The 23391-nt window shown below is 58.7% G+C and overlaps 7 protein-coding genes across 7 annotated transcripts; 2 read left to right on the forward strand and 5 right to left on the reverse strand.

Annotated features, from left to right (window-relative positions):
• Positions 1 to 449: 449 nt before the first annotated feature.
• P884DRAFT_292430 (uncharacterized protein) lies at positions 450 to 4303 on the reverse strand. Its single transcript, XM_069444164.1, has one exon. The coding sequence runs from the start codon at positions 3959 to 3961 to the stop codon at positions 935 to 937; it is 3027 nt and encodes a 1008-aa protein (XP_069297426.1). The 5' UTR covers positions 3962 to 4303; the 3' UTR covers positions 450 to 934.
• Positions 4304 to 4379: 76 nt separating this feature from the next.
• Positions 4380 to 6869, reverse strand: P884DRAFT_224771 (P-loop containing nucleoside triphosphate hydrolase protein). Its single transcript, XM_069439598.1, has 2 exons — positions 6593 to 6869; positions 4380 to 6541 (listed from the first exon to the last, which is right to left on the reverse strand). The coding sequence occupies exons 1-2, from the start codon at positions 6851 to 6853 to the stop codon at positions 4787 to 4789; spliced, it is 2016 nt and encodes a 671-aa protein (XP_069297427.1). The 5' UTR covers positions 6854 to 6869; the 3' UTR covers positions 4380 to 4786.
• Positions 6870 to 7726: 857 nt separating this feature from the next.
• P884DRAFT_244339 (uncharacterized protein) lies at positions 7727 to 10218 on the forward strand. Its single transcript, XM_069440365.1, has 3 exons — positions 7727 to 8817; positions 8860 to 9635; positions 9741 to 10218. The coding sequence occupies exons 1-3, from the start codon at positions 7911 to 7913 to the stop codon at positions 10188 to 10190; spliced, it is 2133 nt and encodes a 710-aa protein (XP_069297428.1). The 5' UTR covers positions 7727 to 7910; the 3' UTR covers positions 10191 to 10218.
• A 56-nt stretch (positions 10219 to 10274) lies between these two features.
• On the reverse strand, positions 10275 to 13970 carry P884DRAFT_277994 (2'-5' RNA ligase superfamily-domain-containing protein; the record flags this gene model as incomplete). The annotated part of the gene is made up of 1 exon (XM_069443140.1): positions 10275 to 13970. The coding sequence occupies one exon, from the start codon at positions 13968 to 13970 to the stop codon at positions 10275 to 10277; it is 3696 nt and encodes a 1231-aa protein (XP_069297429.1).
• Positions 13971 to 14677: 707 nt separating this feature from the next.
• Positions 14678 to 16633, reverse strand: P884DRAFT_260159 (uncharacterized protein). Its single transcript, XM_069441414.1, has 2 exons — positions 15123 to 16633; positions 14678 to 14985 (listed from the first exon to the last, which is right to left on the reverse strand). The coding sequence occupies exons 1-2, from the start codon at positions 16285 to 16287 to the stop codon at positions 14873 to 14875; spliced, it is 1278 nt and encodes a 425-aa protein (XP_069297430.1). The 5' UTR covers positions 16288 to 16633; the 3' UTR covers positions 14678 to 14872.
• Positions 16634 to 17853: 1220 nt separating this feature from the next.
• On the forward strand, positions 17854 to 19300 carry P884DRAFT_26579 (uncharacterized protein). The gene is made up of 2 exons (XM_069441974.1): positions 17854 to 18154; positions 18214 to 19300. Exons 1-2 carry the CDS (start codon positions 18138 to 18140, stop codon positions 18974 to 18976), a joined length of 780 nt encoding a protein of 259 aa, XP_069297431.1. The 5' UTR covers positions 17854 to 18137; the 3' UTR covers positions 18977 to 19300.
• Positions 19298 to 22472, reverse strand: P884DRAFT_292436 (type I 3-dehydroquinase-domain-containing protein). The gene is made up of 2 exons (XM_069444165.1): positions 19867 to 22472; positions 19298 to 19711 (listed from the first exon to the last, which is right to left on the reverse strand). Exons 1-2 carry the CDS (start codon positions 22192 to 22194, stop codon positions 19490 to 19492), a joined length of 2550 nt encoding a protein of 849 aa, XP_069297432.1. The 5' UTR covers positions 22195 to 22472; the 3' UTR covers positions 19298 to 19489.
• Positions 22473 to 23391: the final 919 nt, after the last annotated feature.

Consider the following 23391-nt stretch of genomic DNA (forward strand, 5'->3'; position numbering starts at 1 on the left):
GCTTGTGCCATCCTCTAGGATAGCACTGCGCTTCTCTCTATCTAACCATTATGTGTAGCGGACACTACTCAATAAATATATTTCTAAAAGGATTAAAGACAGTCACTGCTGGATTGCTCCTTGCTTCTATCAATGCACTGCGCGGTTTGTTGTCAGCTTTGGCGGTGCCCCAGTCCAAATCAACCAACTGATGTGAAGAGCAATAGTTCGGAACCCCTGAAACCTTCCAATACCGGGCAGGAAGTTCCACAGGGAACCTCCGAATTCGCGAGGCAAGATTCGGGAAGAAACAGAAAATACCTAAAAAGGCACCCCGACCCGCTGAATTCCATTATGTAGGAAACCAAGAGAAAGAGGCAAGGGGCCACAGCGCGGGTTGTCCACACACATTCTCCTACCCCTCCCTAGCTTCCAACCCTCCAGCCTGCACCCAAGGAGACATCAGCCCAGGGCCGTTCATTTCAGAGTTTGTGGTGCCCATTACGGAAACCTTCCGAGCTGATCGATAGGGGTAGAATCACCGACTCCCTCTTCATCGTCATCGCCAGATCCCGCCCAAAAATCTCTTCCCAATAACGCCTTTCAGCCAGTCCGGAAACCCCAATGACAAACCTCGTAAATTAAGATTAAGTGGCTGCCATAACCGTCGTAAAGGACGGTACGAGTCATCATCAAGTTCCCAAATCGCAGCAATTCAGGTACACATGGCCATCCGATGACCCTTCCAGAGGGAGGGGTATCGTGAGTATCGAGCATTACACCGCCGGGCCTTTGACTCGCTTTATTCACCCAACGACCGAAGGAATGAAGATTTGCCTCTAGGAAAGAAGATGACGCAAAAAAAAAAAAAAGAGGGCGAAGGGAAGACCTCCAAAAGGAGGGAGTGTGCTGCTATGAAAGGGAAAAAGGGAGAACAGAAAGACAAGGCAAAGATTCAGAGTTGCCAAGATACCCTCTTTTTGCCCTTTTGCCCCGGGCGCGCCATCGACGAGCGAAGCTGAGAGGGTCTGGGTTGAGTAGGAGACGTGCCGTTTTGTGGTAGCCTCCCGTGGAGAGCGTCGTGAGCTTGTGAAGAGTTAAGACGATAAAGCGACAGAGGGGGCGGAGCTTGTGGTGGGTTCTCGTTTACTTGCCTGCCGGCCAACAGCTCGTGAAACAATGGCGAGCCATGTAAGCGCCGCGGCGGCTGACTTGATTCTCCCGACAAGGAGCCGGGTTTGCTGGCTGGTTTGCCCGTCAGCAGCTCGTTGAGCAGGGGTGAGCAACCCAGACGCCGCGGTGATGAGGAAGGGCCGGCAGCCGGAGGGGATGGAGTCTCATTGATGATCTGCTTCCGGTACATCAATTCGTCGATTTGGAAGCTGCCCAAAAGCGGCGAGTTTTGCGAGAATTCAACCCGAGGAGCGGATTCTGTCTCAAGGGCCTGTTTATCATGAGGTTCGACATAACGGGACGGGGTGTCTGATTGCTGAAATGACTGCGATTCACCACCGGAAGGCCGATAGTTCAGCTCGTTAACATCCCTTCCATGCAGCACCTCGCTGACATCGACACCACCGCCCGACCGAATCCATTCGCGCCGCTGCCAATATCGGTTGATATCCTCGCGTTCTTGTTGCAATTGGTATTTGAGCATCAGCTGATCTCTCTTGCTTGCTTCGGCCTGGGCGGTTTCAATTTCTTTGAGAATATGCTGGTATTGATCTCTTGACGCCTGGGCCGAGACCTGGCCTTGCGGGCTAGGAAGTCTTGGTTGACACGATTTGCAGCTGCGCTCGGCTGGGGACGCGTCCGGGCCGCTGCGACAGACCCACCATCCTCCACGGCTGCGTTGCAAGGCATTCGGCCATGCGTCATTGGGCTCGTGGTACTGCTTCCTCCACGTGTGCCGGTTCGGCCGGAACTCGTCGGCCCATTGCTCCTCCCTTGCCGCGTTCAGAGAGGTTCCCAGCATTTGGAGGAGCTCCTTCAACCTGTCCAGAGGAGCGGCACCACGCAGTTTGACAGTTCCCTTGGCGTCGAGGATGGTGAACCACCCTGGAACAGCAGTAATGGTGGTATCAACATTTGAGACGAGATTGACGGAGACGGGCTTGTCTGGCATGCGCCAGCTGTCCTTCTCGTCAAACGCCTTCAGCCTCTCATCGACGACAAGCTGGGCGAAGCGCAGGATAGCGGTGTGGGTCGAATAGTTTTGCTCTTTAAGACTGCCGCGCAGCCCAATCATTGCGCCAGCAATCCCAAGCTCCGTATACTGCTCTTCCATAATTTTTCTCTGGCTCGCCCTAGCCCGTTTCTCGTCGATCATCGTGGGAACCCTCAGGTCTTCCCGCAAAATACGTGCAATCTTGGCTCGGCCGCGGATAACGATCTCCCTCAGCTCCTCTTTAACACGCTCCTGCTCTTCCAACAACGGTGTCTCTGCCTCGGCGACTCTGGCAATGATTCTGGCCCGTTCTCTTGGAGTGGTTCTCCTTAAAAGGGAGTACTGGCTTGTAATTGCCCTCTGGCGTTCGTAGTTCAAATGGGCGAGCTCATTCTTGTTGGCCAAGAACAGCTCGTTGACAGGATCTAATTCCGCCTGATGTGCCTTCATCAGGCTGACGACCAACTCAGTTCGCGCTGCGAATTCATCAAGCTGTTTGTCAATGAGGTCCGTGTTCAATCCGTCGTAGATCGGGCGGCTCTGTTCAAGCTCCCTGTCAAAGTCGCGGTTGTGATCCCACATATCAGGCGGTGGGAAGTGGAAGAAGTAGGGGCGGTCCCCGCCATGGTTGCTGCAGGGTTCGGGCTCATTCCCTTCGCCATTCTTTGCAAAGAGAGGATCGTTGAGACCGAGTGACTCTTCAACCACATCGCCTTCGACATGTCGCGCTACTTCCATATCAGGGAATGCGTTCCTGGTCGGGTGGAGAGCCGTGATGACCGCTCGTGGAGTTTGATGGTTACCCGGACCCTGATTACTGCTGCCGGCCTGTCGAAGACGACGGGAATTGACGACTGCATTCTTGACAGGCACACGGGCGGCCTTGACGGGCGGAGATTGTGGAGTCCGGGCCTGTTGGAATGCTCGAGAATTGTTCAGTGTCCGATGCCCAGTCTTTCTTGAAATTCTAGCGGCATGCAAAGTGCGATGGCCTGCGGAGGCAGTGGAAGGTTTGACGGTCTTGGACCGTCGCGTTTTTGGTGGTATAGTCGGGGGGATGTAGCGAGGGAACTCTGGAGAGCAAGCTCTTCCCTTGGTATTGCTGTTGCGATCCTCTTCGTTATTGTCTTGGGTATCGTTGTCGATATATCCACCGGAGCCTACAGCCGAGTCTTTGCACTTTGGTTCTTCGCCCTTCTCTTGAACCGGATTCTTTGCCGACAAACCCGACGCTGGCTGGGCGACACGCTTGAGGCGGGCTTCCGGATACAAGAACGCGGGACTAGCTGCTTTTGCCAGTGCTACTTTCAAGGCTAGCTCCTTGCCATCGGTATTAGGCTCACAACTCGAAATCGGGCATTCGTCTTCGGCATTGACGTCTAGCCCTCGTCTCGGCTCGCACTCCGGAGAAGTGAATGACGCTGAATTAGGGCCCTGGAGATAAGCTGCAGTAGAGAATGTTGTCGGCGAGTAGGGTCGGTGGGGAGTCGCTCCGGTTGTCGCGGCCGACTCTCCTCGCAAGAGAGAATAGGAATTGCTGTCCTCTCCGAGACGGCCTCGGGCGGGATCAGGTTGGGGCAGTCCAGCACCATCCAAATGACTGCCGGAAGCTCGGTTGCTCTCTGTCAAGGCTCGGGGTACTTCGGGAAGGCGGCGGAAGAGTGCAGAGAAACTGGCCGTCAGGAAAGGATAGGTCGTGAGAGAGGAGAACAGTGTGTCTCGATAGGTGCGAGGGGCCCCGCGCGCGTCTTGCGCGCCCTGGACAGCGGCCGCCGAAGAAGTCTCGGTGGGTGCTGAAGCTGCTTTGAAAAACATGATGAGAGGTACCGAGGTTCCGGGTCGAGATTTAGGACGAAGCTCGGCTCAATAGAGGAGACAAACCGAGAAGCGAAAGCTACTCGTCCTCGTGAACGGGTTCTTGGTTTACCGCTGTGTAGTGGTCGGCATGCATCAGGCGCTAGTGGCCGTTCAAGCCTGCCGGTGGGAACTCGAAGGCCGACAAAGTCAATTGATGTGAGGAAGGATTCTCCTGCCTGAATTGTGCACTGATACGCTGTTTGCGTCAAGAGAGATCTTCAACCCGCGAACACGAGGAGGGAGGGAAAGAAACGGGCGAGAGTATTTCGCTGCACAGAAGGTTAAACAGCCCAGGTGGGTGCACGTCGCTGGGCAGACTCGAGCCAAACCACAGCGCCCTGTGACCCCTAAGCAAGCCAACCTCGTGATCGGAATGAGAGAATCGAAAACTTGCGGTGAGTTGAAGGGCGTTGCCAGAGCGAGGAAGGCGCGTTCTGCAACTTGACAGAGGCGGAGTGCTCGCAGCCCCGGGACGCATCGAGTATGCGCTGCTTGCACGGCACTCAAGCTGTTGAAGAGGGCAGTATGGGGAAGCAGCAAGCGTAATTATGGCAGTCGCCTCCATTATTATGCGTTGAAGTTGCCACTTCCTGTGAACAAAGCAGCATCAGAAGCACTGCCGGGTGCAGGGAGGTTTAACGGTCATCTCCCGGGGGCATATGAGAGACCCGCGTTCCTTCCCGCATCGTTGTTCCCGCTGTTTCATCCCATCTATAGGATTCCCAATCTGAATATAGAACCACAGGCGATGTGAATCGCCATTTTCCACTTCAGATCGTTTATTCATGCTGATAAAGGCCCCACTGAAACCAGCTCGTTGAGTTTCCTTGCACGGTGCAACTCATCGGCGATGGCGGCCTTCTGCTGCCTTCTCCTAGCTGCTTCGATGCTGGCAAACCGGCCCCGAGCTCCGTGCTTTATTTTGGTAATCATATCGGCTGCCTTGCCTTTGGTGACGTCTTCTGGACTCAGCTTGTCGTCCGCAGCTCTGAGCTTGTTCAAGAACTTGAGCTGCTCTTCGGTGGCTGGCGCCTTCCTCCACGGCAGTCTCGCCCCGATAATAAAGAAGGGGTAGTTCTCACTGGCGTACTTGTCGCAGCCATGCACGGCATCCGTGAAAGTCATCGCACTGAGCACCTCACGCGGAGCGGCATAGGGGGATTTCGACACAGCCGGCGGCAGAGCCCTCACTTCCCACGCTCTGTACTTGGGGGCTTCTGGTCCCGCGTCGGGGATCCGCTCCAGCTTCAGGTACGTTCCCCCAGGGCCACTGAGAATAAACCTGTCTGGGGCTACCTGGACCCAGGAGTGTGGGCTGATTGAGCGGATGTGTTTCTCACCAGATGTGTCGGCGATCAGGTCGAAGACGGAGTCATACTCGGTAAAGGTGACATTATAGGAATGCCCCGTCGACTCGGTGCCCGTAAGACGCTGCCGGGCTTGCGCTTCCCTCGCCTTTTCTGCCTCTTTGCGGTCCGCCAGTTCGTACATCTTGTCAGCGGATGCCTCGTTCACCAATTCGTCAGGGTCCAATCCGAACAAGGTGGGAGTGGTGACGATGCCTGTTTCGAGCCCGGCAACCATGTCGATGATGTGGCAATTTTGCTTGCCAGCGTGCAGTCTCATGCCGCGTCCGATCATCTGGATCAGAAGATTCCGTGACCGAGTCGGGCGAGCCAGGACGACGCAGTCGATGTTGGGAATATCAGTTCCCTCGGTAAACACACCGCAGTTGATGAGTACGGGGAACTCGCCCTTCTTGAAGGCATCCAGGCGCTCAGCTCTGTCGCGGGCCGGGGTGTCGCCTGTCACAAATCTCGCATCAACGCCGTAGTGACGGAATCTTTGGGTCAGGGCGGCGACATGATTGAGGTCGACGCAAAACACCAAGGTCGACTTTCTCCCAGCGGCTTTGGCAAACCAAGCTCGGACGACGACATCGTTAAGCTCCACTGTGTTGACAGCTTTCGATAAAGAATTGGTGTCGAAGTCTCCACTGCCCCCTTTCCCTTTCTTCCTCTTGACCTTAGACAGGTCGGCCTTGCTTTCGACGGTGGTGAAGATAACATCGCTGAGCCACTTCTCGCCGATCATGTCCACGTAGTCCTTGTGGTAGACGATCTCATCAATGACAGCACCCAGCTTCAGGCCATCGAAACGGGAAAACGTCGCGGACACGCCGACCAGGTGTGGAGAGTCGGGCTGCTTCTTCCTTAGGCCGAGGTGTTCCAGCACCTTCAGGTAGCCGGGGGCGACAATATGATGGGCTTCGTCGACCAGGACTAGCTTAAACCTCTTGGGATCAAACTTCAAAAAGCGGTCCTTGGACAAGATGCTCTGCAAGCTGGCCACGGTGATGTCGGCAGTACCGGACGCCGACAGCTTGCCGAGCTCAAGTTCGATAGTCTTGTCTGGATATGTCCGGGAGCAGTGGCGGGCGGCCTGCTCAACAAGCTCTCGCCGGTGTGCCAAAATGAGGGTCTGAGTTGCTATCTCCGAGCGAGGTTTGACCCGGCCAATGAGTTGAGTGAAGATGACCTACAATGGTCAGGAATAAGCTCGGGTTTCAACGGAAGATGAGGGTCGTACCGTCTTGCCGCTACCAGTAGCCAAAGACACACCCAACCGCTTGTGACCCTTTTCCAGGGACGACAATACTGACTGGATACACTCTTCTTGGTAGTCACGCAGAGTGAGACTCTGGGAAGTCTGGGGCACAACATGTTGCGCGTCATGGGCAAGGAGCCTTTGGGAGCTGGATATCCTCCGCCACAGACATGGTCGCCATGCGGGCACCAACACTTTCCGCGGCACCCTCCCAATCAGGGCTGCCCAAATCAAACTCCTCATGCTGGATGCGATATCATGGCGTGTAATGGCAATAATTCATCTCCTAGATCCCCGACAACCTCGATCTTTTGAGCATGAAGTTGAAAGTGCCAAGATACCCACTCTTTCGGAATTCCCAATAGAAGGCTTGCATCCGGCCCCACTTCAAGTCCGTCTTCTTGCCATACTATCCGTAGTAGTAACTTCCATTACTGCCATCAAGGAGCAGTCGATGGACAGACACCTTGTAGTCCGTACATCAGGTGCGTACATAGAGTACACGTTATCGTCCCCCAGTGTCGAAACCTAAGAGAGCAATGTACAAGAAAAGTTGGCGGTTTAACTGTCACAGGGCAGGAACGCATTTCACTCACGCAAATGTTGCTTTGTATCCCGTTCTATGCTACGATGGAGTACTATGTATGTACATGCAGTAACGTTAATCTTCTGTAAGTGCGGCAAGTGTACGTAGTAAGTGCTACCTGCCGCGCAAACGAAGTGAACCCGTTCCTTCCGCTGAGGAGACTTCTATCCTCCTGTACCTTCGCTTGCTTTGTCTTTTGTTTTGTTTCCCTCGGGAGTGATCTTTTTAAACTCGTTCCTTCCACTTTTCCGTTAGCTGTTCATATCATCTTCCCCCTTCCCATCCTTTCTGCTACTTGTACTATGCTTTATTTCGCCTGTCTCGTTCCTCATCGGGGACAACGAAGGGTTGCCAGAAACAAAAGCTCAAAAAAAGCCACTGCATAATCGATTGCAATTGGTTGATGTCTGGGCTACACAGTGCGACTCCGACTCCAACCAGTTTCCGCTCAACCCAGCACCCAGAACAGGCCGTTGGAAAGACGAGTGAGGACTCCCATCAACTCACGGGATGCAAACGACTTGTCCCATTTAATTGCTAGGCTGCATACTTCCAGCGATCGCTGAGGGACATAGGAGGAAGAATAGCCCATCGAGACCTGATGCAAATTTTTTTTTCCTCTCTTACCCGCCCAGCTCTGCGGTGTGCTCAACAGGCCGCGCATAGAAGTCGGGGATTGTGTACCCATTTTTATTTGAGCGCGCCTTATGTATCATGGTCTCGAACGGTTCGAGCCATCATGGCGCCCAGGACACCAGCCGTCTGAGGGAGTCGGTGTCTATGGCCCTCAGACAGTTGCAGCAACCCCAACCCCAGCCTGCAAGGGTACCTTTCGATGAGATCCCAGAAAGCGATGAAGCGGAAAATGAAGATGGCGGCAGTAGTGACGAGGAGGAGCATAGCGACGACGGCAATGACGACGGCAGCCATGTTCAACACTCAAATGAAGACGTTGCCAAAACACCCCAACGCCAGCGTCGTCAGCAGTCAGTTTCTTCAGCAGGCAGTGACTACTACTACAACCCTTCCCCTTCCTCCTCCGAAGCAGAGCCCGGCCTTGCCTCTGGAGATCACCGATCCCGAAACGCAAATCCAGCACTCTTCGGAAACCAACCAAGCTTTCCGCTCCCCAAACAGAGATCACGACTTGCTCACTCATCCCCCTATAGCACCGTTCCCCCGACCCCGTCCCATCTCGGTCATTGGTCCTCACCGCGCAAACGGTCCCTCTCCCCTCCATCACCACCATCCTGCCTCCGCCCGGCAGTAGCAGGAGATGTCACTTCCCCGCGGCCTTTTAAGCGCCACCGATCGGCCCCCTTCAACCACGCCTACCTGGCCCTCCTCAATTCTGACATCCTCGATGCCGCCCAGCGCTACGCTCCCCACCACGGCCAGACCGCTGGGGGGGACGGAGATGGCGGCGATGATACCGCGCTGCCCGCCTCGCAGATTGGCCTGGCGTACTGGAGCGAGGCAGAAAAACTCCTATTTTTCGAGGCTCTCTCGCGCCTCGGGCCCGACGACGTCGTCGGGATCGCGGCGCGCGTACGGACCAAGAGCGCCCTTGAAGTGGGCGAGTACCTGGCGCTGCTCAAGGAGGCCACCGCCGCTGCTAAGGGTGGCGGTAACGCTGCAACGATGAAAAAGAAGGAGGGGAGAGCGGCGGCGGCGGCGGCGGCGGCGGTGGCACTCGAGGATATGCCCGCGGCCGTGGAGCTAAGCCAGGCGTGCTGCGCGGCGCTCGAGGAGGCTGCGGACGCGGTGGCCATCAGACAGGAAGGGTACGAAGAGGGCGTGGAGCGGCGGAAGTGGGGGGATACCGGGTGGCTGATCGGGAAGGGGAACTACAAGGCTGTCGAGGCGGAGCCCCCCGAAAGGCTGCGGGGGGCGGTCGGGCTGTTTCGACTTGGCAGCTGGCTGCGACTGAGCGAGAGGGTTTTCATGAACTCGGCCGTAGAGGAATACAACTGGGCGATGGTCGAGGGGGACGAACCGGCCGTGAGGGCAACCGCCGTGGAGGACTTTTACGCTCTTGCTGTGCAGGTGACGAGGAGGTTGGTGGCCGCGACGATCTACGTGGGGGAGTCGAGGGTAAAGGCCAAGAGGGAACTGTATCCTGACACGAGAAACAGAGTCTGGAGGCAGGATGTTGAAGCAGCGGCGTTGTCGTTGGGACTGCCGACAAACAGTCGAAAGTTCTGGGCAAAATCAGCGAGGCGGTTGAGGCTGAATGTGTACGACGACGAGGAGGAGGACCAGGAGGACCAGGAGGACGAGGAGGAAGAGGAAGAGGAGCAGGACGAGAAGGATAACGAGGATGAGGGATGGGGAAGCGTGGGCGAGCAGGAACCCATGTCGTACGATGAGGTGGAGCGAGCGCTCGGTCTTGAGCCGGAAGCTGCTGAAGGAGACGCAGTCGCGGACGAAGATACGGACGTGTCTGAAGACGAGCTCGATCAAGACGAAACCTCGGCCTCGGAGTCCGACATCGGTTCAATCGAGCTCGGCGCCGGCACTCCCTACGCCTCCGAATACGAAGAGCCCGTGCCCCCCGAAGAAGACGAGGCGGAGAAGGAAGCCGTCATGCGCGAGATGAACGAGGTTCTTGTTCACTCGGCGTTTGAGTATCCCAGATCAGGAAAGCCGCGAGCCGCTCTGAGGAATCGGATCCGCGCTGAACGAGCCCATGAGGCATACGCTGATCGGTTGGACGCCAGAGCCACGTATCACGAAGAGAAGAGGTTGTGGGCTATGCTCGAGAGGCAACCTCCAGTAGATCTGGTTAAACCTGATGTCCCGGAGGAGCCGCGGAAATGGACAAAGAAGACAGTGGAGGACTTGATACGGAGCTTCGCCAGGACGCCTGATGATTGGAGGAGTAAGCTGGAGGTTGTTCCCAGCAGATGGGAGATGGACTACGCACTGAAAGAGCGGTTGGAAAAGGGGGAAGCGGAAGCCGCTGCTGGGGCGGACAGCGACGCCGGGACCTGATGCTCCGAGCACCTCTGGAGCATGTCTGAGCTGAGATCAATTACAGTGCAGCCTTCAGCTGATGCTGCCATCGATATACAGCGTCTAAGGTGCATTTCCAAACAGCTCGTCCAGCCGCGTCCGCCGATCCCAGACCACCCTTCCATCACTCTTCCTTCTGAAGTAGAGGATCCGATGCTGCGGAATGAACTCCTCGTCCGTCTGCTCGCTCTTCCAGGAAGAAAGCTCCTTCTCCTGCGTACCGCTGAACCGGTCCTCATATCCGACCACATAATCGCTACTGTCGAGTTGCGGGTCCCACCGGATGCGGTTCAGGGCATCAATTGCAGGGCGAAACTTCTTAGTCTTGTCCGCACGGAGGTCGACAGCGGCAATCTGCTTTTTGGATGCCGACCCCTTTTTCTTTTTCTCTTTCTTCGCAAGCTCCTCGTGCCCGAAGTCCGGGCCCGGAGTCGCGTCTTGCTCTCCTTCCTCCTCTTCCTCGTCGGCTTCCTCCTCGCCGGGAGTGTACTCCCCCCACTCACGGCTGTCCAGTTCCAGCTCGCCGAGCTCGTCCCGGTTCACCACGGAAGCGCTTAGCCAGCAACTTCTAGCATCATAATACTTCTCATCCCCCATCATCTGCGCCTCGAACCGGTCCAGTACGGTCTCCAGCGCCCCGAGAGCCACCTTCAGATCCTCCTTGGCCATGTCCGGCGAGCCTTTGTCGAGTCCTATAAGATAGCAGCCCCTGAAATCCCTCGCATCCGCATCACCGTCCTTCTCCTCCCCAGTCATTGTAGCAGCGGCCGCGTCACGGCCACCATTGCTGTCCCGTTCGACGAACCGAGCCGGCCACATCCGCACGTGCAGCCGCGGCGAGCGGCGGTGGAGATCCACAAGCAGCATCACGCACCGCGACTCCAGCCAGCCGAGGAACTGGGCGCCCCTGGAGAGCGAGAGGCCCCAGTACTGGACGTCGAGCTTGACGTACGACTTGTACGCCGCGAGGAACTCGTCTCGCGCCGCCGACACGGACAGGAGGCTCGACCACGAGGCGGGAGGATCCGTGGCGGACCGCAGGGCATCGCTCGCGCGGCGAAACTCGGCCGCCAGGGTCTTGGTCGACGGCACGGACGCCGCGAGGGCCGTGTTGAGCGCCGGCGGGAAGTAGCCCAGGATGGCGAGCGGTTCCCGCGCGGTGCGGGAGTAGGGCAGGCGGCGGCGGTGAAACAGCGGGTCGAAGGCCAGCTGGGCGGACCAGTCGAAGGCGGCGTAGTGGTGGAAGAAGGTGGCGATGAGGGCCTCCGGGGTCGGCGGCGCGCCCACCTCGCGCGCGAGGAGCTTCTGCACGCGCGCGAGGAGGACGGAGATCTGGATGCCGCTGAGGAAGCCGAAGCGGGCGGCATAGATGCCGCGGGACTTGGCCCAGGTCTTGACGAAGCGATGGGCGAGGCGGAAAGTGGTCAGGTCCGGGACGGAGCGGCGGAGGTAGTCGGCGTCGCGGATCGCTTTAAGTTTCGAGAGGGTCGGGGCGGAGAGGGACCAGACCGGATCGGAGGAGGGGATGCGCAGGACGTCGGGCCAGCGCTCGGCGACGGATGCGGCGGGACAGTATTGGAGGTCGACCTTGACGCCGTGGACTTCGAGTTCGAGCATGGTTCCGGTGTGAGCTCGGACCCGGCGGAGGAGCTTGATTCCCTGAGCGGCGGCCTTGCGAACGCGCTGGGACGCTAGGGCGAAGAAGGTGTTGGAGCTGAAGGGGCCGATGCACAGGACGTCAATATCCGAGGAGGAGGTCCAGACGCCGAGGGCGTACGACCCAACGGGAACCACGACCACGGTCGGTTGTGACCGTGCTCCTGCTGCATCCGCCGAAGGGGCATCGAGAATGACACTCTTTAGGAGGTCTAGCGCCCTCTTCCGCTTGGTTGCCTCGCCCTCGCTGGGGATCACCTGAAGTGCAGCAAGCGCCTCCTTTACGCTTCCTGCCGAAGCCAGGTGCTCCGGAACCTTCTCAGGGATGACTGGCACAATCAGCTCCGAAACCTCCTCGGAGGGATCATCGTCGCCGTCTCCAAGGCCTCTCATGTTCAAGGTGCACCTGACACCCCAGTGATCGCTGGCGAAGAGCTTGGAGCCGCCTTCCTGCTGCTGTTCCGTCAAGAAGCCAAACATGTTAAAGTCGGAGATCTCGAGAAGGCCCTCGCCGCGAACGAGGATCCGGTCGTACCGCTGAGGCCACGCGCAACCGCTGTTGGCAGCCATAATGGCAGCCATGCCGTTGGTGGTCGGATCCCAAGTGGCGCCCTGTTCTGCTTCTATCCGCTCAGCGTCGGGCCCGTCCTCGACAGCGCTCCTCCAGGCATCGACGAGCCCGGCATCGGAAAAGAGGTTATCGAGACTAGCCAGGTCGGCGGCGGACTGTTCCGAGATAGCTTTGGCTTTGATGGCGGCGTTGATCGAACCGGGCGACGTCGTGACGTTGAAGTCACCTGCCACAATCCAGGGGTGGCCGGAGTAGTTGTCGGAGAGGTAGCCGATAAGCCTTTTGACGTCTGCCTTTTTGGCAGCGATGGCATCGTCGCCGAGGCCGGGGATAAGATGGACGGCAGCAAGAACCACAGGACGAAACCTGTCTCGGTCGAACCGGCCGACCCGCTTGAACCTGGCTACAAGGGCGCCCTTGTGCTTCCGGTTGAGAGAGACATACTCCCAATCGAAAGGGGTCGCGGCGAGCACGACAATGTTCAGATAACTCGGCAGCGGCTCGATATCGTCCAGGTGCGGCGGGCCATGGGAGCAGAAAGGGTAGGCGTCGCGGATCCGCTTGTCGGAAAGGAGGTAAGACAGGAAGCCGTCGGTGACCTCCTGCAGCACCAAAACATCGGCCTGGGCACTCTCGGCGAGAATGTTCCGCACCAGCAACGGATACCTGGCCTCCGACGGTGGCCACTCGAACTCGGCGAGGACGTTGTAGCTCGCCACGACGAGCTCCGGGGGCGCGAACGGCACCCACCGCTCCGGCTCCTCGCCAGCGCAATACAGCGGCCCGCCCTGGAGCAGGTCCCTGTCGGCCGTGTCCACGTCGTCATTGCTGTCCCCCTCCCCTCTTCCTTCTAAGGGATCCACGCCTTGGTAAAACGCCGCCACGGTACCGAGCCTCTCCACCCTCCCATCCTCGAGACCGATCGTGCCCCACAGCCGCATGACATTCCCCCCTCTCCCGTCCCGCTCCCGAACCAGCACGGCCAGCTCAGCAGCCTCCCACTCGACCCGCGGCAGCAGCCCGACCTTCTCCACCAAGAACTTGTGCGCCGCCCCGTCCGCGTCGTCGCTCTGCGCCACCGTCAAGTGCATCCGGTACCTGGCCCCCGCCTGTTCCCCCGCCGACGCCGACGCGCCTGCGCCCAAGGAAGCGAGCACGGCGCCCCTCAACCTCTCCACCGCCCACGGATCCTCCTCCTCGCACAGGTAGATGGTGTTGTCCCTCCCCTTCTTGTGCTCAAACACGCCCGTCCGCGCCAGACGCACCGGAAACCGCCCGAGAGACGACGGCGACGTCGGAGCCGCCAACGCGGCCCCGACCCGGCCGACGGCCTCGTCCAGCAGCTCGGGCCGGACGAAGGGGTAGACGAGGTTGACGTGGGGCGGCCATCTGGGGTAGGCCCTGTCGTAGAGGGCGCGGAGGCGGTCAATGCGCGGCCAGAGCGACCTGGGGGGCAGCAGGGCGAGGGCTGTGTCGTAGGAGGTGAGTGGAAGGGAGGGAACAACACTCTGTGAAGTATTGGGTTCCGCCATGGTCAAATGCTTTCCTCGTGATGACTTGTCTTCTTGATTAGTTAGGGGTATAAAGAAGGTCTGTGAGATGATTGATGAGTGGCGACACGCCCAAATTATCCAAATTAATTATCCTTAAGCGTCAACAGAGGCGTACTAAACTGATGGATCGAATTGAAACAAAACTCCTCAGGTCCAGATTGAAGGCTGCATTTATAAGTTTGTACCCGAGTTCCCTCGCAATACCGCGCCCCTTGGTGTTGACATCTCACAGCCCCGATAACTCGATCGTTTCCAACCCCGCCATGCGTCTAAGGGGCGGGGGGCTGCGCTGGGCCCGCAGCGGAGGGTGTGTGTCACGGCGGGCCCAAGGCCTTGCCCAAGCCACTCCGGGTGACTCATCTCTGAGTTTTTGGTGAGTGTTAAATCTTGTTCAGCGGTGAGTGAGTCTTTGACGCGTTGCGCAGGACCACAACGTTATCTTACCTTCCCAAACTTACCATTGATTTTTAAACTATTGTTTAAGAGAAAGGCAGAAAAAAATTAAAAAAAAAAATAAAAAAAAAAAAAAAAAAACTCGAAGGATGCAAACAGGAAGGAATTGGGATCCGCATCCTACAATACGATGCCAGTAGATAGGATCTACTTGTACTTCCATGAGGCGATCAAGCCAACCTGGGAGCGGCAGCCACCGAGCGTTATTAGCATGTACTCGCTTGACACGGCCTGGTTCAAAAAGCAATCTGGTCTGTTATTCTAGCTTCAAGGGCCCAGAGGAGTGAAACAATAATATTAGCAGAGGTATCCGATACCGAACTCAAGGAACCAAACCCTCCAACTCCAGCGCTATGAAGTTTATGAAGAATTTGTTTCCAATATGCGTAAACGAGCTACGGCGTATATGTCATGAAGGGGGTCAGCCCCTAGTATTCAGGGCCCCAGTCTACATCAGCAGGCGTAGTCGACGGCGTCCCCTCCATGAGGGCCTCCAACTTGTCCTCGTTGGTGACCCAACCATGCCGTTTTGTAGCGATTGCTGCCCGGTCCAGTCAGCTCATGCCGTCAAGAGAGATAGAACGCAGGAAAAAGCAACCCCCCCCCAAAGAAAATATATATATATATATATATATACATAAAATAAAAAAATAATAAAAGATAAAAAAATAGACATACCATAGCGGATCGGGTCCTTCCACTCTCTCCACCAAACCTCCTCGCTCTGCACCGCACACCGCCTCCCTTCTCCCTCGCTCCCCTTGGGCATGGTGGCAAAGGGCCACACGGCCTTGACGACTTCGTACTTCCTCTTGCCCACAAAGAGGCCGGTGACGCTGGTGATGAACTTGTTGACCCGGTCCGGGTTTTGCACGACGACGCGGTTGTGCGTCACGGGGAAGGAGACGGCCACGGTGCCGGGGTAGCGCATGCCGACGACCAGCTTGCGGATCTGGCCCTCGAGCCAGTCCATGTCCAGGTTGATGACGACGCGCTCGAGCGCGAAGGCCTTGACGCTGGCCGTGTCGGCGACGAAGCGGGCGGCCCACGCGTCCAGCGACCCGTCGCCGTCGACCTCGGGCTGGGTGGAGGGCTTGGAGCCGCCGCGGAAGGCGACCTCGCCCGGGCCGACGCAGCGCAGGTAGTCCATGCGCTGGCGCGGGTCCTCGGGGACGAGCAGGGGGAGGAGGTTGAGCTTGATGTCGAAGTCGACGCGCCCGCTGCTGGGGCTGCTGCCGCGCCGACCGACAATGTGGACCTGCGGCTTGGGCGGCACGGTGGCCTGCTGCCGGATCAGGGCGACCAGGGCTTCGGCCGAGGTGGAGAGGTGGGCAGCGGTGGTCTTGATGGTGGTCTTGTCCGAGGAGAGCTCGAAGAGGGGAGGTCTGTAGAGGCGGTAGTCCAGCGCGGGGAGGCCTGGGTATCGGGGAGGTGGCCTGGGCCCGCCCGTTTGGGACTCATGAGGTTGAATTGGTTCCTGGGCCGGGGTGGAGGGGCCCGAGTACGGCGGTGGGGTGGGCGAACGGGGCACCGGTTCCAGGCCGGACTCGGGGACAGGACGGGGGACCGGACCAGGCACGGAACCGGGCACGGGGCGCCGCGGGATGGCGCTTTGGGAGGGTGGCGGAGACTGCTGGTCGGGGACGAGAGAGTACAGGGGCGATTGCTCATTGTAGTACACCGGCGACGACTCGAGCTCCTCCTCGGTCATGGGGACCGTATTTCTCCCGGAAGCGGGGCCGCGGCTCTGTGACGACATCGAAGACTCATGACCTTCTTGGAGCTGGAGGCGCTCCTGAAGGCGCATCTTCTCCTCCGCCGCGAACTGCGAGGACGCTTCCATGGCTGCGATGACTACTGGAGCTAGCCAAATGCACGCTGTTCTGGCTTGACTTGCATTAGGTCCGCGCAGTGAATTACAAGTTCCCGTCTAGATTCCCCGGAATGGGCCGCAGCGGGAGCCGAACAGAGGAACCGGGAACTCCGAAAGTCACTGTGTTAGTTAATTCAATTGGACCCAGAAGCGGCTTTGGGAGAGCGGTTGACGTGTAACTCCAAACAGAGATGAAGCCAGCGTCGATAAAATCAACAAAATTAACATAAAGAGACCATGGAAACCAGCTGTCGGTCAGACAGCCCGACGGCGGGAGAGATCTGCCTCCCCGGTGGCGCAGCAAAGGCCACTAACATTAGAGTTCCCTTCCGATCGAGACAGCAGGAGACTGCTGGCAGTCGAGTCGGCTCCGGCCATGCCGAGAAAAGGCGCCATGGCCACCAGTCAACCAGGATGTTAGCGGCCCGGGCCAATCGGATGTAGCTTAACGGTGCGATACGGCCACGATTGGTTTGTCGCACTCAGCCTCCGTCTCATCTGCGGTCATTATCAGCGATGGAGGCCGCCGGCGATGAGCTTGACTCGACGACTTCTGGCTTCTCTAGTTACCTAGCATAACCAGGTCGGCAGGTCCCTGAATGGAAAACTCGAGGAGAATGGAAAACGGCGTGCAGCTCGAGTTACCGAACCAAGCGTTATGCATTGGCAAGGAAAAAAAGAGTGGAGCTGCAGCGGAAGGGATCTAACTAATCAGTCAGCGCTGGCAGCTAGCACCTGATTCGTGCAACGGCTCGATCTCTGCCGAGACTACGGATTACACAGTAGCTCCTCAACCGCCCCAGTTCCCTCGCGGCTTCCCGCTGTCATTCTTGTGGTTACATTTAGAGGAAAGTGAACACACCCATCAGAGCAGGTGAAAATCTTTTGGGGAGGAAATGACGATTGGTTTGCATCCAATGGAGACTTCCAAAGGCAGCAGGCAGCAACCCGGGAATCTGAACGCCCTCCTCCCTCTTCGTCTCCGCGCCAAAACCAGAAAACAACGCTAAACCTTCTCGGAATGTCTCACTCCTGCGTCTCGTCTCCGCACACAACGCCCTATCAAACCAGCGTTCCCCAGGTGGCTGCAGCAACTTTCCACAACGCTATGTTTCGTGTTCGGCGGCCCAGTACCAGATGCCTCGAGTTTGCTGGCGCCGTATCAACGGCGTCAGCGACTAGGTACAAGAATTGAAACAAGCCCGACCACGGGCCTACATGTAGGCTCGTGTCCCCGATATTCCAAGTCATGGCCGCCGCACCCCGAGTTTGCTCGCTCGGTCTCCGGCGAAAAATTCCACTCTTATTGAGAAACTGAGAGTCGCCGCCTCTCTCGTTCTAATAACATGTGATGGCCACACTGCTGCTGCTGTGAGGTGGCAGTGTCTGCAGCAAGGCTCATGTTCCCCAGCGTCCTCAAGTGGCAATTACTTCTCCAAGCCCCAGCGGCTGGGGTTGCCATCTATGCCTCTGTTTTGATCTTTAGTGCACAGGCCGTTCCGTTCGTTCTCGCTGTGGTCGCCGTACGTTGTCCCGGTTGATTCGCGGGACGTCGCAACAACTGACGGTTGGGCTAGACGGTGTTGCACTTCCTGCTCGGCATATCCTCCTGCTTAGCCCTGTCGAGACCCGGATATCGCTACGTCTACGTGGTCCCTTGCTGCCTTGCCATAATATGCGCCGGGCTCTGGTGCGGACCGTTGTACTACTTTGCCCGGAGCGTGGCATGGCCTCCTCGCGTTGACCGGTTAGGAAGCACGAGTTTGGGGAAGGACACGGATTGGCCACGACTATCGAGATGGGCCAAGGGCGGATGTGCCATGTCTGTTATGAGCATGTTGGTCTCAACCATGCCAAATGTTTGACGAGCCGATAGTGAGCTGACGCCCTAGGTAGTCTCTTGGACCTCGTGCTCCTGGGCTTACTGCTTCCCTCGGGGAGAAGGCGGGAGAACCAAAACTCGGAGAAGGGCTCCTTTACATCAAGCACTCTCGATACCCCCCCGCAAGTATGGCTCTTCCCCATCATGCCCCCCTTCTACCCAACACAGAACCTGACCCGCCTTCAGCTTCCACCCCTGTCCCCTATTCAACATCATCGCATCTCCCTACCCTACGCAGCTCCGGAGACACCTCGTCCAGATCGAAACCAACACATTCCGCCAACAATCTTCATTGTTAAACCAGAGGATGAGCCCAGAGTCAAGGCAACTGAGAAGCAACTGCCACCACTACCACTACCGCTCCCACCGTCATCACCACCCTCCTCCCGTCGGATTCCCTCGGACACAATCATAGAACCCGCAACCGGCCGCCTCAACCGTGTAGCCCTGATCCTCGCCCTCACTCGCCTCCAAGACCCTCGCACCGGGACCTGGGCCCCGACCGCGGAGCTCACCGGACTCCTGCAAGCCTGGGCGGGCGGCCGGAGAGCGATCAGCATCAACCTCAACATCGGCGGCCACGGAGCGACGGCGCTCGCCCACGCCTGCCTGATCGACCTGTGCCAGACGGTATGGACGGCGCAGCGCGAGGGGACGGAAGCCGCCGTCCTGAGCGCTGAGGAGCTGCGGTCCCTGGAGCGCGTAGGCTGGAATCTGGGGTGGGTTGCGGGGAGGATCCGGCAGGCCGGGGCCTGGCTGGAGAGGAGAAACTGGTAGCGAGCGATTCAGCGCACAGTGGTGGGCGGTTTAGATCCTGGGACGCCTTAACACGTGAAGGGAAGAGCGAATATGGCATGCGGTCTGGTGATGAAATGAGGTGCCTCACAAGCATAAGGGAACGGGGTTTACGGTACGGTTTGGCTATCAGATTCACGATCAAGGGGAAGGAGATAGACATTGCATTAGGGCGGGCATCGGGAGGCGTTCCGGGAGAAGAGGATGGTACTGCGTTTTGGTCAGAAGCGGCGCGTATCTTTGGTAGTTTTAGTTCATGTGTCTCATGATATTGGAAATGCACACGGAAAAATAAGTGGTACAACCGTGATGTCTTTTTCGACCAGTATATGCACAGTTTCCAACACCTTCGACCCGGATCCCTCCGTATCGTAATGTGCTACCTACTGTAAAGCGGCGTTGACCATCAAACTATGACCAGCGGACTAACTGTACGGGTATTCAAGCAAACAAAAACACATCAGGACACATGCCAACCAACACATGTGCATGAGCCTACGAGAGAGCCCTCCGCTGCTGCTGGCTCTCCCAAGTCTTTCGACAGACCTCCTTCATGATTCGCTTCGGCGCCATGCGGCCAGTCATGAGCTCAAACGCCTCGATGGCCATCTCGGCAACCACTTCCAGCCCGTCCACCACGACCCACGACGGGCACATCTTGTCGCGCACTGCCCGCATCTGCGCAACCAGAGGGGTGACGAGGGGCTCATAAGCCAACTACAAACACGCGATATCCAACGTTAGCAAGAGAAAGACCCAAACACGCTCGCTCTGCGACGAAATTCTCATAACACAATAGGAAAGGGGATTGAAAAAAAAGGAATATATATATATATATATATATATATATAAAGTGGAAACAATGAGCTTACCTCGACTACGACGCCACCGGTCGGACTCCGGAGCCAGTCCAGCGGCATCACAAAATCCGCCGGCGGGTTTCCGTCCACACTCGTAGCCGGTACGCACGAGATGACAATGGTGGGCAGCTGGAACCCCTCGGGCCAGGGCTCCGACAGCGACGTCAGCACCCTACACATCTCCCTCGGCACCCCTGCCCCGCCGCCGCGGGCGGCCGCGCCATTCATCATCATCGCCATCATCATCCCGGTCGGGCTTACCCCCCTGCCGGTAATACCACCACCACCAGCAGCACCCACGCCTACACCGCCGGCATTCTGGGCGGGGCCCGCGGCGGTCGTGGGAGCGGTCGGCGGGGCAGCGGCAGCGGCAGCCTGGACGGCGGCCCAGCGGTTGAAATGGGCGGCGACCTCCCTGGCGCGGCGGACGGTGCGGTTGTAGACAAAGATGTTGCGGCAGCCGAGCTGGTAGAGGGCGTAGATGGCGGCGCGGGCCATGCCGCCGGCGCCGACGACCAGGGCGGTCGTCCTGGACGGCTGGACGTGGTTGCGGGGCGAGATGGCCCTGCGGAGGCAGGTGAGGATGGAGCTCCAGTCGGTGTTGTCGCCGAAGAACTCGCGGGCCGGGCCGGCGCGGTTGCGCGAGTTGGCGTGGTCCAGGACGGCGCCGGTGCGGCCGCGCAGGGGCAGGAGCACGTTGACGGCGCCGATGGCGTCGGCGTGGGCCGACCTGACCTTGAGCTGGGGCATGACGGCCACCTTGAAGGGCGCGGTCAGGCAGGCGCCGCCAAAGGTGTCGGCGGAGCAGATCTGGTTGAGGCTGTCGAGGGTGGCGCACGAGACGGCCTGGAAGGAGTGCGGCATCGAGTTGAAGTCGTAGGCGGCCGTGTGCATGGCCGGGGAGAGCGAGTAGGAGACGTTGGAGCCGAGGACGTAGAACTGGAGGGGGTCGAGCAGGAACTGGCGAAAGTTCATCTCGAAGGCGTGGGAGGCGTGCGAGACGGTGGCCAGGTGGTCGCGCCCGTTCTCCATGCCCAGGTGCTTGACGGGGGCGAGGATGTTGGTCTGGAGCGGGGTGCGCACGCCGAGGACGGAGAAGTCGTAGGCGACCAGGGGCGGTTTGGGGTCGGGGAAGGTCTCGTGCACGCGCTTCTTGAAGTCGTCCAGGTACTCGGCCGGGCTGTCGTTGACGCAGAACCGCACCATCCGAACGATATCGCAGCCGAGCGCCTGGGCGCGCCGGTAGTTCTCCATCTGTTGGTCGTCCTGCCAAGGGAGAGCGCCTAACCCCATGTGCCAGTAGTTGCCGATAACCTTGGACCTGCCGCGGCGCTGCAGAACCCGGTGTACGAGGGCCTCGTCGCGCTGGAGGTCGACGCTGATGTAGTCCACTCCTAGCCGGAGGCCCAGCTCGAGCAGCTCGGCGTCCATGGGGTTCTTCTCCTCGGGCGGCCTCCGCCGCTCGCCGCGGGGGTTCTCCTCGACGTGGTAGATGATGGGGACGCCCATATACCTTCTGATCAGGGCGACCTGCCGTGCGATGATGTTCATGAGGTCGTCTGGCCAGTGGTCGACGATCAGCTCGACGCAGTCCGCACTGGCCTCGAAATCATCCCAGTCGAGATCCAGGCGGACGAGGGACGATAGCCGTAGCCGCAGGGCGTATGAGTAGGCGCGGAACTCGACGGGGATGGCGGCGACGGAAAAGGGGCTCTCCAGCCACGCCTTGGCTGCGCCGCGGCCCGTGATGATGTCGAGGAAGCGGGCAAAGTCCTCCTGGACGCACAGGAGCTTGGACGGCCCGGACTGCTGCCGGCCGTTGGTGGGCGTGCTGGTACCGGAGACGGAAGCCGAGGCGGCAATGGGGGTGGCCGAGTCGTGGAGGTTGTAGTATTCAAAGTTGGAGCAGCTCCTGTGGGTTCCGTCGGCCTCGAGCAGCTGCTGGGCATCCGCGGCGTCCATCAGGCTGGTGATCTGCTCCTTCTCCCGATGGATGTAGACGACGGGGTGCGTCTTGGAGTACTCGCGCAGGACGTCCTGGGCCTCCTGGTTGAAGCTGCTCATGCCGCATTCGATGATGCACCCGGTCCGGTTGGCGTCCAGCATGCGCCTGAACACGTCGATGGTCTGGCGGGCGAAGCGGTCCCTGCCGTGCCTGGCGAGGTACTGGCCCCTCGAGAGTCCCGTCACCTTCTCGAAGTAGTGATCCTCGGTAACGAGGCGCCGCCGGAGATGGAGGGCGCCCATGAAGCCCAGGGTGCGCTTGCCCGCGCCCCGGCAGCCGACGAGCACGATGGATGCATTTGGCTCGAAGAGGCGCTCGTTCTTGGGCGGGGCCATGGTCGGGTACCCTATCCGCGGCTGGCCGTCTCTCAGACGCTCGGCGCCCTGCCGCAGATCAATGCCGTCGTTGCGTCTGTCGATGTGTGGCGATATGCTGTCGCGCTTGTGCTTCTCTCTATTTCATGAGCTGTTGTTCTTCGTTTCGCGTCATGTTACGTGAGAGGGAATCACCACTGCATCGCCAGCGATTAAGTAGGACGACATGAGTTCCCTGACGAGAACCAAGACCCCAAGCCGGCTGTCCGCCTCGACGTCGAGGCGCGTCGGCAGATTTGTCGGGATCGCAGTATCGGGGAAAAAGTAGACCCTGTTGTCGATCCCCGCTGCCGTTCCGTTCTAGCGTGCGGATTAGCGTACGGTAGTGTACTGACCCACCACTGAAACGTGCCTGGCGGGCCTGGACAATGTTCGTTTCCCAGACCTCGGGGATGTGGAGCCGCCCCCGCCTCGGCGAGGTGTACTGTGGTAGGCAGCTCTTTCTGCAATGCCTGGGGGGCAGATGTGCCTGCCTCTGTGACTACCCACCCAGGCACGCCTGCCTGGCACAGGCCAAAATAAAGAAGAAAAAACAGGAATTTTTTTGCCGCGCGTTAGAAACGCTCGAGTAAAGACGCTACCTCATTTCCGCAAACTAAACGACCATCTCGACACCCATCTATATTCGCGAATCCCTCTCCATGGCCCGGTCGAGCAACCGCGCGGGCCCACTCATTCCAAGCGAAATCCGTCCGGCCCTGTAGTGTATTTCGTGGTCCGTAATTTTCATCTCATGACGGCTCGGTGATCCCACCGGCCCCATTGTTTCCCCCCGACTCGACTGAGCCGCGCTCGTGAACAATCCACGACCCTCTCGACTTCACGTTGCATCACCCGATCATTTTCCAGAGCCGCATCGACGTACGTATTAATTTGTGGAACCATTGCCGGCCGCATGGACTTGGCTGGTCGCATCATGAGATGGAGCTAGCCGCCGGCGAGCCCGCACTTGGCGGTCAATCTTCACAACCACAAGACTCACAGCCCGCTCCTCCATCACTGGGGGGCGCCGCTCCGGGTCACCGACCGGCCAGTGACGCCGGGCCCGGACCCGAAACCGGGTCCGGCAGCGAACCGCCCGTCAACCCACGCAAGAGGAAGAAGGCATCTAGAGCGTATGCACCCTTCTCCCCCCCCCCCCCCCCCCTTCTTTTTTTC

The sequence above is a fragment of the Thermothelomyces heterothallicus genome, assembly GCF_042370625.1.
Source record: "Thermothelomyces heterothallicus CBS 202.75 unplaced genomic scaffold P884_scaffold_12, whole genome shotgun sequence".
Lineage (NCBI taxonomy): Eukaryota > Fungi > Ascomycota > Sordariomycetes > Sordariales > Chaetomiaceae > Thermothelomyces > Thermothelomyces heterothallicus.